Raw genomic sequence first — 18,129 nt, forward strand, 5'->3', positions numbered from 1 at the left:
TGTTTGTTTATCATTTCCATCATAATATATTTTTAGATTTTCTTTTGCGATTTCTTAATAAACATCTAAATCTAATCAAATAATAGCTATGTGCGTATTTTTTTCTTGCATTCTCTTGATTATTTGCACATTTTTAGACTTCAAAGTATAAAGTTCAGTGTGGTTAATTGAAATTATTTCATTATTCATAACTGTTTATGTTTAATTAATGTAGAATTTCAAAAATATTAAATGAAACATTGAATGGAAAAGCCTCTATGACAAATATTTTAACACCTCCCCAATCATTTTGTATATACCATCTCATATGTGAAAGATTTATTAGTGCCGAGAACCGGAACAGTTATTTAGTAAAATAAGATAAGGGCCGACTGTAGGTTCCTGTCTAGTCCCTATTTGCCTACTGGTGGGACTAAAATAAGGAAACAATAAAAAACAACAAAATAAAAAAAATTAAATTGGTTCCTCATCAAATGGCGACATACTAGCTTCTATATAAGATACTTTGGTCTATCTATTAGGTAGCAAGAGTAATAGATATCGAACTATATTATAATCCAAAAATACTTCAAATACCCCTACCCAATTAGATGACAAGCATGTGACCTGTCTGATAAGGTTGCTAAAAATCTTGAAAATTATACTGCCATGAGGAAGAGTGCGTCATATATCAAGCTGTTAACGAAATCGCTATCAGGTATATGAGAAAGGTAGCAGAAACAAGTAAGAGTGCTATATTCGGCCGTGTCGAATCTTATATACCCACCATCAAATCATGTGCTATAAATTTCAAGTGAAATTCGGAAATTGGCCTCATACTATATGAATAGTGATTTGTTCCCACCATTTGCTCAATTAGATTTATTTAAATTTTTATCGCTTATAAACAGTTTATTAAAGTCAGGGTCATAGTAGTACTTATTTTATCATAATACATATTTTTAATGATTTATAGAGTAATGTATATTTACAGTAATGCTAAATTTTAGACCAATCCTATTAAAATTTTGTAAAAATTTTGGTTTCAATAAGACTTTTTATGTCGAATATCAATGCTTTCTAAGCCTTATATGAAGGCTTTGATTGAATATGGCCCGATCTTCATAATATTTGACAGAGGACCATATATAGGGATTAAGGAAAATTATGGACCGATCCTCAAAAAATTTGACAGGGAATTATGTTTCCCTAAAACTTTTTATGTCGAATTTCGTTGCTATACTAGTAATTTTCTGAAGGGACCTTATAAGAGGTAATATTTAGCAGAGATTTTTTAGTTCCTATAAAACATGTTTACGCCAATTTCGTTGATATAAGTACTAGAATTAGAAGGTCAATTATGGACCGATCCGCATAAAATTTAGCGGAGAGATTTGAGTTTCTATAACACTCGTATATGTCGATTTCTTATACTGACAAATAATGAGCGTTAGAGTAATTTTCTGAAGGGACCTTATATGGGGGTAGGGTCAATTATGGACCGATCCCAATAATATTTATCAGAGAAACTCAAGATCTCCTAAAACATATGTATGTCAAATTTCGTTGCTTTACTATAATTTTGAAGCAAGTTATGAGCGTTATAGTCAGTTTCTGAGTGGTCCTTAAATGGGGAGTAAGGTCTATTATGAACCGATCCTCATAAAATTTGGTAGAGAGAATGTGGTTCATATAAAACTTGTTCATATCATTGCTAAAATAGTGTTTTAAACCAGTTATGGCCCTTTAAGCTGCCTATACGAAAACATAGACCGACATCGCCCATTTTCAAACTGCAACGATACAGAATATCGCTCGGAATCTATAGTGTTTTCAACCGACAGACGGAAAGACAGACAAACGGACATGGCTAAAACATCTTAGAATTTAATGAGGACCCAATATATATATACACTTTTGTGGGTCTTCGACCAATATTTCGATGTGTTGCAAACAGTATGACAAAACCATATTTTTTGATGGTGGGTATAAAAACAATTCCAAGATCCTCAGCACGTACGATCACCCGTTAACGCGAAAGTATAAAATCACTTGGAGCAACAAAATGGGACAAGTGAAAAATCACTTGTAGAAATAGAATGGAATCCCATCGAATACATATTAGCTGATCTTGTTATAGAATACTTGCTCGCAAAATAGGACAGTATGACACTGGTGAGATTTATCGGGCATACAGGGTAATAAAATGTCTTGATTAGATCTCAAAGTACTTTCTCAGCAAGTTTATCGTTAAGATCAGCGATGCATGGGATGTTTTAAGTCTCAATTTTATCCTCGCTAAAGAATATCAAGATCACAACGGCATATTAGATGAGATACAATATAATACATAGTAACACAGATAACAAAATTCTGAGTTAAACATATGCCGGCCTGTATAATAGCTCGGCTAAAATAGGCACTTAAAACTAAAGCTAAAATATTTTTTCTTTTTTTAAGAATATTCATTCCTTTTTTTTAGAAAAACATACTTATTCAACACTTTTTCTTCCCTTTTTTTATACCCTACACCACTTTAGTGGGGACGGCATATTGGGTTTGTGCTGATGTTTGTAACGCACAATAATACCCATCTTAAAGTATACCAATCGGCATAGAATCATTTTCGATTTAGCTATGTCCGTCCGTCTGTGCGTCCACTTGTCCGTCCGTCCGTACATGTAAACCTTGTAATCAATCTACAGGATGCAATTTTGAAGATAATTTAGTGAAATTAGACACATGATCTTCTATTTTCACAGGGACGAAGCCTATTGAAAATCGTTAAGATCGGTCCATTATTTCACCTAGCCCCCATACAACTGAACGCTCGAAACCCTGTAATCAAACTACAGGTCGCAATTTTGATGATAATTCAATGAAATTTGGCACATGATCTTCTATGGGACTGGAAACAAAGCTTATTAAAAATGGTTAATATCGGTCCATTATTTCACCTAGCCTCCATACAACTGAACCCGCCAAATAGGGCTCTTAAGTTCATAATTATGTTTATGTTTTACTCGTATCTCGACAAAAAGCTGCAAAACCAAGATCTATACTACCCTTGAAGACCCTCATGAATTTTATAATTATAGAGTCTCATTTGATCATAGCCCCTATACAAAGCCCCCTTCAAAATTTCACTTAAATGTTCACAATTTTATACAACAATAAATGGCTTAAGTATATCTGAGGCAAGGTACAATTCAATTTAAATGCTTTATTATGAAAACTAAATCACATTCCATAAGTGTAGGGTGTTATATGGTCGGCTTCGCCCCGACTATAATTTCTTACTTGTTTACTTTCTATTTCTGGTTTCGAAACTTTTTAAATTTGTTTAGGTGTGAATGGTGTATGAAATATATTGCTAGTATTGTTTATATATGTATATAAAAGTATTTCAAAAACTTACCATAAAACTTCCCGATTTACTAAGATTTGTTTGAGGCACTAATTCCAAATGATTAGGCCTTTGGGGGTAAATTTAATTCTGGTGTATGAGCTGCAATTAAAAAAAATAAAAAGTTTACATTAAAAACTAAATTCAAAATTATTATTTTAAATAAAATTAATTTAAAAAATAAATCTGGTAACATTGGTACCCCACATTAATTCAACACAGATGTTTCTTTCAATCTTTATGGAAATTTTAACAAAAAACCAGAAAGAAACAAATTAATTTCAATAACCAACCGTTCGTGTGTCTGTCTGTCTGTCTATTTATTATACTATGCTAAAAGAACAATGATGATGTAGTTGATCGTGCTGTGATCATGATGACAATGACGACAACGATGATGAGTGAAATAATAATGATATTTTTTTGTAAATGCTTTGTTTAATAATTTTTGGTGAATATTTTCTTTTTTGTGTTTTTTTTCATAAAAATTGTCGTCTACTAATGCCAATGGCTTATTTATTAAAAAAAAACGTTTTTTTCTATAGATTTCTAGTTTAACTATCAATTTTGTGTTAAAATATGTTTTTCATTATTTTGTTTTTAATAATTTCTCTGTGTGGGTCTATTTACAGAAAAATACAAATAGTTTTTGTAAAAGTGACGATGTTAGCTGATGTCTTTGATTGAAAACTGTTGTGTTTTTCTATATTTTTTTATTTTATTCTTTTATTTTTTACGTGTTTACGCTGCTGTTGCTGTAATATATATTTTCATTTTCTTTTTCAAAGTTTTACAGAAAAACCACAAAGAAACATGACGTCAAGAACTACCTTGTTCTCGAAATATGAAAGCAATTTTCTTTTTTGGTTGAAATATTTTTGTAAAAAAAAAATGTATTGCTTAATCGTTGTTTTATAAATTATTAATTTAATAAATTGTATTAGAATGAAATTTATTTTTCAGTATTTTTTTTTAATAATTGGTATAATTTATATTGTGTTGAAAATGAAATAAATGGTATGAGTTGAAATTAATTTGAAGCTAATGATGTCTTAGGTTAAGAATATAAGGGGATTGTTTGAAAACCTTCGATGATATTTGCAAGAGGGTCTCTTGCGTGAATCGAACCTGCATCTATATATATCAAAATAAATTTTTATCAAATATTTTAGTTTAAAAAAATGTATAAAGAACTAATTTTATTTTCAATTAAATTTTAACGAAATTTTGTCTAATGTGAAGGTTATTTCTTTTTTAATGTTGTCCCTGACTTACTGCAATTCAAATGCATGACATTTCTTAGATGTTATTGTTGTTGTTATCAGTCTCTTGAAAAATGTTCAAATAAACATGTATTTTCACATACAAATTAACCTTGAACCAAATTTGAAAATAGTTTTTATTACTTAAAAAAAAGAAACTAAAATAAAAATTAAACAATTAAAATTTTAATAAAAATTAATAAAAAACAAACAAATATTACAATTAAAAAAAAACACACCAACAAAAAAGTGACGTCAACTTGTTAAGAAAATAAATAATAAATATTAATGGAAAATAAAATACTAAACAAAATGATAGAAACCATATAACCAGGAATATGTCAAGGCTTACAAAATATTGAAAGTGTAAATGATAACATTACAGCCCTAAGAGAAAAACAACAATAATAACAAAATAAATAAACAAAATAATAAATTTAAAAAAAATCAATAAATGTTTAATGAAAACAACTTAACAGCACTTTTTTAATTTGTTTATAAAACTATTTTCTAACAAAAATCAGGCTAAAAATATTCAAGTCAAAACATTAATATTATAAACTAATAATAAAAGAAAAACAAGCAACAGTATTAATACAAAAATACAAATTTAGAGAAAAAAAAAACACAAAAACTTACAAGGTGTAATAACATTATAACCTTGATTACAATTTTAAAACATAAACACATAATAATTACAAAAAATTTCAACAAATTAAACAAAACACACGCACACAATTTATAATATCATGACGATTAGCCTTTAATAAATTAAAATTACAATTTGATTTTTTCAAAATTAAAACCTTAACATTGAAATTATTTATTGTTGTATCGATGTGGTACAAGTACTATTATTATTTAATTTATTTAAAAAATACTAAAAGCTTATTTAACAATTTTTTGTTATAATTTTTAAACAAAAATGTTAAGAAAATATTCAAATTTCCAGCTCGTATACAATTTTGTTTTTAATTGTTAGAAATGCAATTGATTTGTTAATTTTATATTGTAATCGTTTTTTTCTTTGTTATTCTATTTTTCTCACCATTTGTGTATAATTTCATTTTAATGGTGGAAATATTGTCGATGCAAGTAATAAAATCTAAACAAAACATCAACAAAAATTTGTTTTTGAAAGAATTTTATAGTGTTAAATGTTAATGGATTTTATTTATTATATGGCATAAAAAGATTAGTCATTATGAAATTATATAATATTTAAATTATTATTGGTTTTCTAGCTTAAAATTAAAATGTACTTAAGTTTAAAATAAACGTATACTTAATAAATAATTAGTGTGCATCACTCATACGCACTGTAGGGGAAATATGTGAGTAACTGTAATTTCTAAATACTTTGTTTTATTTAATTAATAACTCAAATTTATGTTTTCGATAAGTTTGAAATATATCTACAGATTGTTTTTGTTTTTTTTTTGTCATTTCACTTAAATTTTAAACAAAATAAATCTAGAATACCATAAAAATATTTTTTGGCCACATTTTTAGTTTTAGTCAAAAAAAGTGGTCATCTGAACCATAGTGCAAAGATAGAACTATTGGATAGTACTTTAGACACACTCTAAGTTACAGTGGATCAAAATGTTTTGCCAAATATGTGTTTCTTCTCATCTATGTAACTTATTATTATATAACTTATTGTTGCAAAGAGTTTAGATAGCTATGGACCGTAATTTTTCAAAATTATTGTTTTAACTGTCTTTCAAAGAAAGCCTAGATCTTTTCCTTTAAAACACTTTTGGTTGCTTAATGAGATTGTCATGAAATCCCCGATATAGATTTAGTTTAAACATGTACACAGAGGGAAAAAATATGTTTTGAAATTATACACGAGTGGTACCAAATTGACAACAAAGTGTTTATAATTTTTCAATAACATCCGTTGTCAAAGTATGTACCGTAGATGTTAAACCAACAACAAAAATATAAAAGATATCAAATCAGCAAGAAATAATAATGTGTTATCAAAGTTACAACGCTATGTTGTCAAACAGAATCTTGCGTTGTCGAAATTACAACGATTCGTTGTCGAAATCACAACGATGCATTGCCGAAATGACAAAAAGTGTAATTTTAATAACAACAATGCGTTGTTGCAATAACAACGACGCATTGTCGAAATTATAATGGTGGTTGTCAAAATGATAAAATTTCGGTACTTTTCTACCGGTTTTTCCCTCTGTGTAAGAATAAGATTCGTCTGTGCTGAATCTTGCGTTGTCGAAATTACAACGATTCGTTGTCGAAATCACAACGATGCATTGCCGAAATGACAAAAAGTGTAATTTTAATAAAAACAATGCGTTGTTGCAATAACAACGACGCATTGTCGAAATTATAATGGTGGTTGTCAAAATGATAAAATTTCGGTACTTTTCTGCCGGTTTTTCCCTCTGTGTAAGAGTAAGATTCGTCTGTGCTGAATCTTATATGCCATTTACTATAGTGTAAAAAAATATCAGTTGTAAAACGAGATAGTACCAATAGTACCTTTTATAGATTTCACTGTTTGGTCTTATTTTTACTACGGGCTGTATATCTTTAATTTTATGTTTCTAGATTCAATATTATAGAAAATGCAAGAACGAAAATGTTAAAAAAAAGTTCCCTTTTCTCATTTACTACGAACTCTACATGCTTAATTTTAAGTTTCTAGGTTGCAAAAAGTACCTTTGAAGAACGAAAAAGTTCCAAGAAGTTCTCTTTTATAGGTTCTCTTTTACTTCGTGCTCTACATATTTAATTTCTAGTTTCTAGGTTCTATTTTATAGAAAATTCAAAAAGTACCAAAAATTGCCCTTTTATAGGATCTCACTCCTGGCTTTACATACTTAATTTCTCTTTCCAGGTTCTATATTATAGAAAATTCAAAAAGTACCTTTTAACGGACGAAAAAGTACCAAATAGTCCCATTTTATATATTCTTATTACTCAACGTACTTATGTATGTACTTTATGTTTCTTGATTCAATATTACAGAAAATGCAAAAAATACCATTTGAAGACGAAAAAAGTACCAAAGTTCATTTTATAGGTTTTCACTTACACTGGGTCCCACGTACTTAATTTCTTCTTTCTAGGTTCAATATTATAGCAAATTCAAAAAGTACCTTTGAAGAACGAAAAAGTACCAAAAAGTCCTCATTTATTCCAGGCTCTACATGCTTATATTTATGTTTCTAGTTTTAATGTTATACAATAACTGAAATAGTACCTTTTAAAGAACGGATAAGTACTTAAAAGTCCCTTTTTATACATTCTCACTTAATCCGCGATGTACATGTTTAATTTCATGTTTCTAGCCAATAACAACACACAGCTTTATAACGTGTTGTTCTTGTCCTGTTTTGTTTTTATAAACAAGTAAATACAAGAACTAAATTTACCGTGTGTGTGTGGTTGTTGTTGTTAATTAAATATTTTTGATCTAAAAATCTCAATTTGCTACAAAACACTAAATTTTCAGAGGTTGTTTTCGATTTTGCACATTTTTTCTTATTTATAGGCCCATTTTTACTGATTTTAAAGAAGAAACTTCAAAAGCATGTCAAATGTCTTGGGTCTTCAGAAAATTTATTTCAACAAACATACAGACGGACGTTGATTAATCGACTCCGCTATCTATAAGGACTCAGAATATATACACTTTATAGGATCGGGAAATTATATTATATAAATTATAAACTTAAAGATTAGCACTTGATATTAAAAAGAGATTTACAATTAACGTATACTTATTAAATAATTAGCCAACATCAATTATACGTACCGGTAGCAACTGGTGGGGGAATATGTAAAATGTATAATACATAAATATGTATAAGTGGTTTGATTTTCATAAAATTTCATATTGCTAGAGAAGATATGATGTCGAGTTTAAGTTTCAGATTTGGGGTCCAGGCATACCTCAATAAAGACACAGCAGTTATGTGAAAAATCTAATATGACCTCCAAAACGTAAACTGATATGGCCTCCAAAACCAAAATTTTTCGTCATCGATAAATCGATATTAGATTAAAATTCCAAATAAATAATATATTCCACGGAATTAGTTCCTGTATCAAATTCTGTAGAGCTCAGCCTATAACTAACCGAAGATCCCATTGTTACATACATTTAAACAAATTTTCGTTAAACTTGTACATTCATGGTAAATTAGTCCAAAAACCAACATAATTACATTTGATGGAGGTTAAAAAATAAAGTTTGTTCCGCGAAAAAACAAACATTGCAAAATTAATGGCACAATTTTAAAACAAATTTTAAAAATTTTACGACACAACCATTTTGCCAAAGTAATAAAAAACAAATACGTGAGTACTTGCATGATGACTTTTTGCTGCTGATGCTATTGTTTTGTGCTCATTAACAAAAATCTAATAAGTTAAAAGCAGAATGGGGAGCGAAAATAAAATCATAATACATATTGTATTGAAAATCAAGGAAAATAAACGAAAAAAAAAATACTTAATACGAAATTACGATTATGAGACTATGGGGAATAAATGGCTGAATAAATAAATAAATGAATGAAAAACAGAGTAGAAGCAAGTATTACAGCAAACATTTAATAAATGTCATAAAATAAATAAAATGGTGTTTTGATGCTGTCAACTGTCAAATACACTGACACCAAAAAATAAATACAAACAAAGCATAATCTTACACATAAACGTAAACATATGTGTATATGAATACATGAGCGTAAGTAACATGTATATGTAGATAAAGTAACAAACAATTCATATGTAAATTTTCTAATTTCTTTGCTTGTCTTCATGTCTATCTGTCTGACTGTCTCTTGAATTTTTGCTGTTAGTGACGGCCATTACTTTTGCCATTTTTGCTCTGTGTGTCTAAGTGTCATATACGAATATGACATACACATAAAGACACATGATTAGAATAAATGTGTTAAATATGAGATCATCTTATTTTACATTTTAAAATCTGATTTTATATTCATCTACTATAAACAAACACCCTACGCCATGGGGTGCCTCGTTAAGTTTTTCAATTCCATTTGGTACACATTAAGAGTTCACTTGAAATTTTGCAGTTTTTTTATTTAAATCGACTACACTTTCAATATCAAAAGACACATGTTTCCGGTTGTCTATATATCAGTTTTTTCTATATTGCTAAATTGACTGCCTGTTGTGATGTCAGTTCAAGACACGGGAAATTTCCAAGAAGTGCACTATGTAAGTGAAAGTTATTTATGTCATTATTTAAATGCAAAAATTAACAAAATGTAAGTCAATGTTGAATAGAGTTTATTATGGATAAACTGTCAAATATTTATTTTTTTAAATGAACACAAAATTATCTCTTTCTCGTTTTTATCCCTAAAATGATGAATTTTTCAAAACAAACTATAAGGTAGCTAAACCTGTACAATACCAAAAATAAACATTAAAGGTACTAAATGAATTCTGGCTTGTTTGTGGACTCGACTAATGTCTAAATCTAGGTAAGTCGAGCAGGTTGTATTACTTCGCTGGGCATACATTTGAGTCCAATGGTTAGCATTTTAGTACACTTCGGATGAATTACACTGAGCCCTATTCAAACTAATGGCACTAATGGGCAGAATGTCAATGTTATACCTAATTTTAACCTAGAACAGATCAGTTGCAGAGGAAGTAAATGTAATTTTCGCCATTCTCTTCATCTTGATTGCTTCAGCATAATACGTTTCTTAGTTGATGTAATCTTCTGGCATAAAGCCCTAAATGCTAAGGGACAATAACAACTACAATTATGAGCTGGCGGAAAATATAGATGTCGGCGACATCTTTGCAATTCCTCAGGCAGCCTGATCTGACCAATCAGTTACAAAGAAAGTAAGTGACATCTTATTTTTCCTCTTCTTCTTAACAGCTGCAGTATAAATCGTTTCAGAAATTCGTTTCTGACACAGAGGGTAAAATAAATATACACGTCTGGTACCAAATTGACACCAAATGTTTCAATAACATCCGTTGTCAAGTATATACATACGTACGACAACACTATGCAATGTTGACAACGCAACGTTGTCAACACTGCAACAATTCGTTGTCGCAATATAAATTTTATACACAAAAGGTAACAAACATAGTAAGCTCACTATTGACAATGGATTGTGAGCTTACCACGTTTGTTAACTTTTAGACAGCGGATGTGTATAAAATTTTTATTGTTATTTACTGGGTCAGCATGGAGAAGTGTCAAACAAAACATGGTTTGGCTGTGCAGTAGTCAATATTATCTGAAATCTAATCACAGAGATCAGAGCAACTTCTTGAATGAATAAATCAATGAGTAGCAAGTTCACCATGACGCCTTAAATATAGTGATATGTTCCTTCAAATTGCTTACTATCGTTAGCTTACATCATAATATACCAACAGATAAGTGCTTTCTAAGAGAATAATGCAATTTAAGAACCCAGTAAAAACTTTCATTACCATGTAAGAGGTGAAAATGCTTAAATTTACTTACACAATAGCATTTTAAGTCATTATTTTAACACGGTGATGTCATTGGAGGCAATTACTTATCACGAACGATTAAAAGTAATTAGAAAAAGTAGTCATTGTAAATTGCATGGAAAAACCTATGCAGTTTCTATATCTTCACTGGCAAGATGACTAATGAATTAGAAAGTATTTATATAACACATTATGTGTAAGACCTTATTAGACTACTTCTATGTAAACCAGACGATATGTAGTAGTCATTGAAAAGTAGGTTTTTTTCACATATAATGCGAACTTGGGTCTCTTGTTCGTTAGTTCGCTGTCTTACTGACAACACAACTGCTTAGTTACAAAATAAAGTACATATGTGAATGGTAATGTGAAAGATATTATAAGAGTACTTAAAAGTAATGCAAATGGTATGTAGTAGTCGTTGATAAGTAAGTGGCTGTGTTAGTACAAGTCAATTTTGCTAGGAGTATAGCATCTATCTGATTTGCAATTGATTGATAAATCGTGAAACTGTAATAAAAGTAGATACCGCAGGGTACAACAAAATTCACCTTTGCTATATATATTTTTTTAATTTTTTAAGGTGTTGTACTGTTAACTGTAATAACATTTTTTAATCTTTAACATTTATGATATCCACAAAAAATTCAATAAAAGCCACAAAATGCTACTCAGGGAATATAATTTTATGATATGAACAAAACAAACGATTAAAAAACACAGGATAAAAAAAATAAACTCAACATTTTAGCGTCATATAATTTTTTAAATAAATAACAATTTAAATTTATTAAACAAATACAACGCAGTATTTCATTAAAAATTACCAGTTTTAAATTAAAATTTGTAAAAAAAAAATAATAATTAAAAAAATATATTTTTTAACATAACCAAACATTGACCAATATTTATGGATCTACTCCATCAGCCCATAAACAATTAAATATATTTATTTACATTCCGTAATTAATTTACCACAAAATTTATTAAGAGTATCTGTTTTATATTTTTAATATATTTATGTTATGAAAAAAAAAGAATAATTCTCTTAATGATTCACTTACCTTTTTTATTGTGTCCATCATCGTCACTTAATTGTTGATCCGAACGGGTTTCAACATCTAATAATTCTGATGATGAGATATCGGAACGTTCATCATTGTTGTCCAGGGAATTTTTATGTATATTAAATTTGTGACATACTTCAAAAGCCTGACCCACTGTGCGTACAATACGCATTGCCTGAGACTGTAAATATAATAAAATTTAAAGGAATTTAATAAGAATTAAAAAAATCATATTTAAGATACAAATTATTAACTATAAAGGGTGAAATAAATGACACCTCGATAGAAATATTCCAGAAGTTATTAATATGATATGTTATCTGGTATTTTTGAAAAAATAAAAAAAAAAATTGCGGCAAAACTTCCAGTAATCAGTCTGATTATATTCTTAAATATACCCTATTGATTATAGTCTGAACTATAGACCTGAACTTTAAACTAGTATAAAGACTGGACTATAAACTACTCTATAGACAGTATTATAGACTATTTTATATACCGGACTATAGACTGGACTATAGTCTATAATATAAACTTGACTATAAACTAGTTTAGACTACTCTATAGACTGAATTATAGACTGGATTATAGTCTGGACTTTAGACTGCACCTTAGTCTGAACTATAGACTAGTCTATAGACTGAACTATAGTCTGAAATATAGAGTAGTCTTTAGACTGGACTATAGTCTATAGACTGATCTATGATCTGTGATAGTCACAACTATAGACTGGACCTTAGTCCGAACTATAGACTAGTCTATGGTCTGAAGACTGGACTTTAGTCTGAATTGTATACTAGTTTATAAGTTCTATTATAATCTGAACTATAGACTAGTCTATAGAATGTATTATAATCTAAACTGTAGACTAGACTTTAGTCTGAACTGTAGACTAGTCTATAAGTTGGAGTCTATAGACTGGACATTAGTCGGAACTACAGACTAGTCTAACTATAGTCAGAACTGTAGACTAGTCTATAGGCTGGATTATAGTCTGAACTATAGACTATTCTATAGACTGGGCTTTAGTCGGAACTACAGACTAGTCTATAAGTTGGATTATAATCTGAACTATAGACTAGTCTATAGAACGTATTATAGTCTAAACTGTAGACCAGTCTATAGATTGGATTATAGTCTGAACTATAGACTAGATTTTAGTCTGAACTGTAGACTAGTCTATAGACAGGACTTTAGTCTGAACTGTAGACTAGTCTATAGACTGGGCTTTAGTCTGAACTGTAGACTAGTCTATAGACTGGACTTTAGTCTGAACTGTAGACTAATCTATTAGTTGGATTATAATCTGAACTATAGACTAGTCTATAGAATGTATTATAGTCTAAACTGTAGACTAGTCTATAGACTGGATAATAGTCTGAACTATAGACTTGGATTAAAATCTGACTAGACTAGTCTATAGACTGGACTTTAGTCTGAACTGTAGACTAATCTATAAGTATGGATATAGACTAATCTATAGACTGGACTTTAGTCTGAACTGTAGACTAGTCTATAAGTTGGATTATAATAATAGTCTAAACTGTATACTAGTCTATAGACTGGACTTTACTCTGAACTGTCTATGGACTGATCATAGTCTGAGCTATAGACTACTCTATAGACTGGACTATAGTCCGAGCTAAAGATTAGTCCATAGACTGGATTATAGTCTGAACTATATACTAGGATATAGACTGGACTTTAGGCGGAACTCTAGGCTATTGCATTAGAGGCGGCATTAACAATTTATTTCTAAAAACTTATGTTAATTTGAAACAGAACGCTTATTATGCTTTATAGACTTTTAGTTAGAAATTCATAAGAATTATCTTTTAAAAATCCACTTCGCGTCCTTTTCCATTTCTTACCTTTTCCATTTCTTCCGTTGGCATGGAATCATTTGTTGGCGTTGAACGCCTACTAGCTACTACTACATTATCACAGTTGGAATTACTATTAACACTATTATTATTATTATTACTCTTTTGGACATTCAAACCATTCGTGGTTACGCTCACAACTTCACCACTAGTGCGACGCGATGGACGTTTACCCGCCACCACTGGTTCGCGAAATGATAATTTTTTACGCGGTTTATCGGTTTTAGGACGATCATTTAAAATACCACCATTAGTACTGGCACCACTGCCCATACTGCTCGTACTCGAATTGCCATTATCATATAACGAAGTTGTGTTTTGATCATATACCACACCTTCGGTGAGAGATTTACGTCTCGGGTAGCTGGGTGAATAACGTGAGGGTGCTTGATAGCGTCCGGCTGAGGGGGATCTTTTGCGAAAAACATCTGGACTACAGCGGGTATTTGTTAAGGCACTAAATTGTTCGGGTGTGGTATTTTGTCTTTGTAATATACTACGTTTATTGTTGACAGGAGGCTGGTGTCTACTGTTCGCTATGATGCGGTTGTTGTTTAGAACCATTGATTTTGAATCATGAGGAAGGGAATTATCGGCTGAAAGTTTTTTGAATTTAAGGCGGGCTTTTAAAACACTCTCTGAGTGTTTACGTTCTTTATCACAGTTTTTAAGGGTTTTATTGACTGGCAATTCTTTTTTAATAAGATACACCGTGTTCTCATCATTGAAGAGTATATGCTTGGGAGAGGCACTACCACTGCCGTTGAGGTTGGTGGTGCCATTGGCACTTTTTAAAGGATCTGAATGCTTGCACAGTTGGGCCAGTTCTTGTTGTTGCTGATAGAAATATTCATCTTCTGTATCATTACATTCCACCACGGGACGGTGATGGGCGTGATGATTGTTGTAGTAGGCTTGCTCATCCTCCTCCTCCTCTTCGTCATACTCTTCTTGCTGTAAATTACGCTGATAGGCCTCTTTTGCTCTCATTATATTCTCAATAAAGGTGTCGTCAAGAAAACGATGACTTTTGCCTTCAACATTATGTCTGCCATCACCTGAAGTGCTGGCAAGTTCCTGCTCTACACAATTGATGAGTTCATTGATATCTAGACTTTTATTACGTCCCGTCACTTGGCGTGCTCTACGTATGTTGGATTTTTTATAGGTTCTTTCATCTCTGTTTATTTTATCATTTAAAATATCACGTATTATGCCACCGCCATTACGAAAGATATTGCGCTGATAGTTTAAAGAGGCCAAGGCATCTTTTTTATCATCCGATGGATTAGCATTAACGGCAGTTACAGCAGTCGTGCTGCTATTAGTAGCAGCAGCAGTTGATGATGAATCATTTTTAGCTTTTGTAGTTTTCTCGCTGGCTGTTTTCTTGCTGCGTGACCAGGGTAGAAAATCAAAAGCTTTGGTAATGGGACTTTTGGGTGTGGGTCCCTCGGAAGTGCCTCTTGACTTCCATAAACCCTTTTTGGTATTATCTTTAGCTGCAGTTATGGGCAGGGGTTTTGTTATGGTTTCATGCTTCATCATGTCAATGAAGATTTTTATTATTATTGTCCTCCAAATTTAGACGAAAAAGTTCATTTGAAGTTTAAGGTCTTTTTGCCGACACTAATTGCTTGCCGCTGTATGTCAAGACATGCATATCATACATGAACATTTGTCAAATGTTTTTCACACTTAAAAACTTAATGAAGTGGTATTCGAAAAAAAACTGCCACCTGGATTTTTATTTGCTTTTTTTTGCTCATGTATTTTTTATTGTTTTAAATATATAATTTGGTTATTTTCAACATTTGTTTGTTCTATTGAACTGTATAAACAAGGTCATTGTTATTTTATTTTTGCCTGGCGATTTTAGTATTTGCATAAACAAATAATTTTGCGGTATTAATCTTATATCGATAATACGCTGCTCATTTATCATAATTTAGTTTACATCCTTGTTAAAGGTCAGTCACTTCTTATTGCGGGGAAAACATGCGTACAGCGTCATGTATTCGTACGGTTCAGTTGTCAACGCCTTTAATATTTGCAATTAATTTTCTTTCTCTTTTCTTTTAATACTTAACCCAGCAAATATTTATGTATACAAAATAATGTTTATTTTTATATAGACAAATTATAAAACAATACACACATTTGTTCCAAATTTTATTTTTATTTTGGTATAGTTTTTTGTTTTAATAGTTTTGGTTTTTACTTAAAAAGTTGTTTGAGCTTTTTTGTTTATTTTATAACTTTTTGTTGTCTAAATACTCCAGCTGTGTTAAAATTTCAATTTATTAATTAGTTTTATTATATTTTTTCGTTAAAATTTATTCTTAAAATACATGCACCACTTTCTTTATTTTCGATTTTTATGGAGGTCGGTTTGAAAATTGACCCGCTAACATACATTTCATTCATTTATTTTAATTGGAAATATGTTTTGTTTGATTTTTTTTTTTTCTAAATATTATTTTAGTTTAAAATAAAATTTTATGATTTTTTGTCTTGTTGTTAATTTTCTTTTATGTTTAATATTTTAAGTTTTTATTGAAAAAAATTATGTTTAATAATTTTTAATATTGTCCTTGTAACAATTTTTTATTGATTCTTTTAATTAGATGTTAATGTCAGTTTGATTTACATATTTTGTATAATTCATGTTACTAAAAATCTATAAATATTTTTTTGGTTTAACTCGCTTCTATCATTTCTTATTAATTGCTATAATAATCTTGCCATGAACGTCCGTCTCTCTGCCTGTCCGTCTGTCTGTCTGTCTTTCCGTTGAAAGCATGACATGGTTCTCACAAATAGAGCAATTTTCCACAATTATTGCATGTGTTTTATATATGCAGATATTTGGCTGTATTGTGTCGGTAACAACGGCCCTATCTAAACCTACAACCATATAAATCCTCATGCAGGAAATCAATTACTTTTTTTAAATACTGTAACTGGCCCATTAAAGATCCTTATCAAAAATTCCACCTGATATTTTCATTAATATCGATATATGATATGAATCCAAAAATATGCCACAGACAAGGTCTTACTCACAAGAACACACTGCGGTAAGTTAGATATGAACAGAGCCAAACCAGAACAACACTTCTCATTCATCCGGCACATTCAACAGAGAATACTCTTCACATTCATACAAGTATATACCTGATTCTTCCTGTGTCTCATACATTTAAAATTAACTCATTCCCAATATTTTGTCCCACAGTCCCTCTTCTGAGAGGCCATTTTCGGCAACAGCAACCTACTTATCCCGAAATAAAATATTTCATAGTGAATCAATCTCTAAACTTACATTATAAGTATTTGCGCGTTTTTAGTCACCGCGTGCGCCAAGAAAGGACCTTTCCTCTAGAATCAAAGTTTGAAAATCTACTCTGCGGGCCACCGGTTCCCGTGATGTCAGATAAAATACATTCTCTGGTTCTACCCCGAGTCAAATGATTCCAAGGATTGGCCAAGGTGTCAAATGATATAACTAGTTTATAGTCCTGATAGACTAGAGGTACTGATAGAACCCGTGATGTCAGATAAGATAGGTTCTTTGGATCGACCTCGAGTAAAATGATTCCAAAGAATGGCTGTGAAGTCAAATGATACCTACAAATGGACAAGAATGTCTAAGTCCTTAATGTGAACACCTTTTTCATATACTGGGTAGACTTAGGAATGGTCTACCACGCGACCCCAAGTGACTTCGATGAATAACACTCATGGCTTTGCTAGTCCATACACAAGCACTTTGCTGAATTACTCGAGCTATCTAACCTCTTGCCAAGTAATCACGTTGCGGTATGACAGGTAGCAACAATACTACCCCGAAAGGCGGAGAAGTGCCGGTCGAATCAGAAAATAGGGGTAACGAAAAAGATCTACTAGATCAGTACTAGTCTTTCCCGATCGTTCACCAACTAACATCAGTTCCATTCTCAGATCATAAATAACGATCTACGGAATAACAGGCAACTACCGAATATCAACCTGAAAATTCAACAACCTAT

General features: G+C 30.7%; 1 protein-coding gene across 1 annotated transcript; it reads right to left on the reverse strand.

The window, feature by feature from the left end:
• Positions 1-400: 400 nt before the first annotated feature.
• LOC119613859 (rho GTPase-activating protein gacU-like) lies at positions 401-16,273 on the reverse strand. The gene is given in 5 exon segments (XM_037969926.1): positions 401-412; positions 3,398-3,463; positions 3,465-3,487; positions 12,213-12,396; positions 14,087-16,273. Coding segments are annotated over 5 exon segments (1,845 nt in total). The 5' UTR covers positions 15,647-16,273.
• Positions 16,274-18,129: the final 1,856 nt, after the last annotated feature.

This window comes from Lucilia sericata, unplaced genomic scaffold (genome assembly GCF_015586225.1).
Source record: "Lucilia sericata isolate MDLA Ls3-8-SP2 unplaced genomic scaffold, ASM1558622v1 Contig002389F_arrow, whole genome shotgun sequence".
NCBI lineage: Eukaryota > Metazoa > Arthropoda > Insecta > Diptera > Calliphoridae > Lucilia > Lucilia sericata.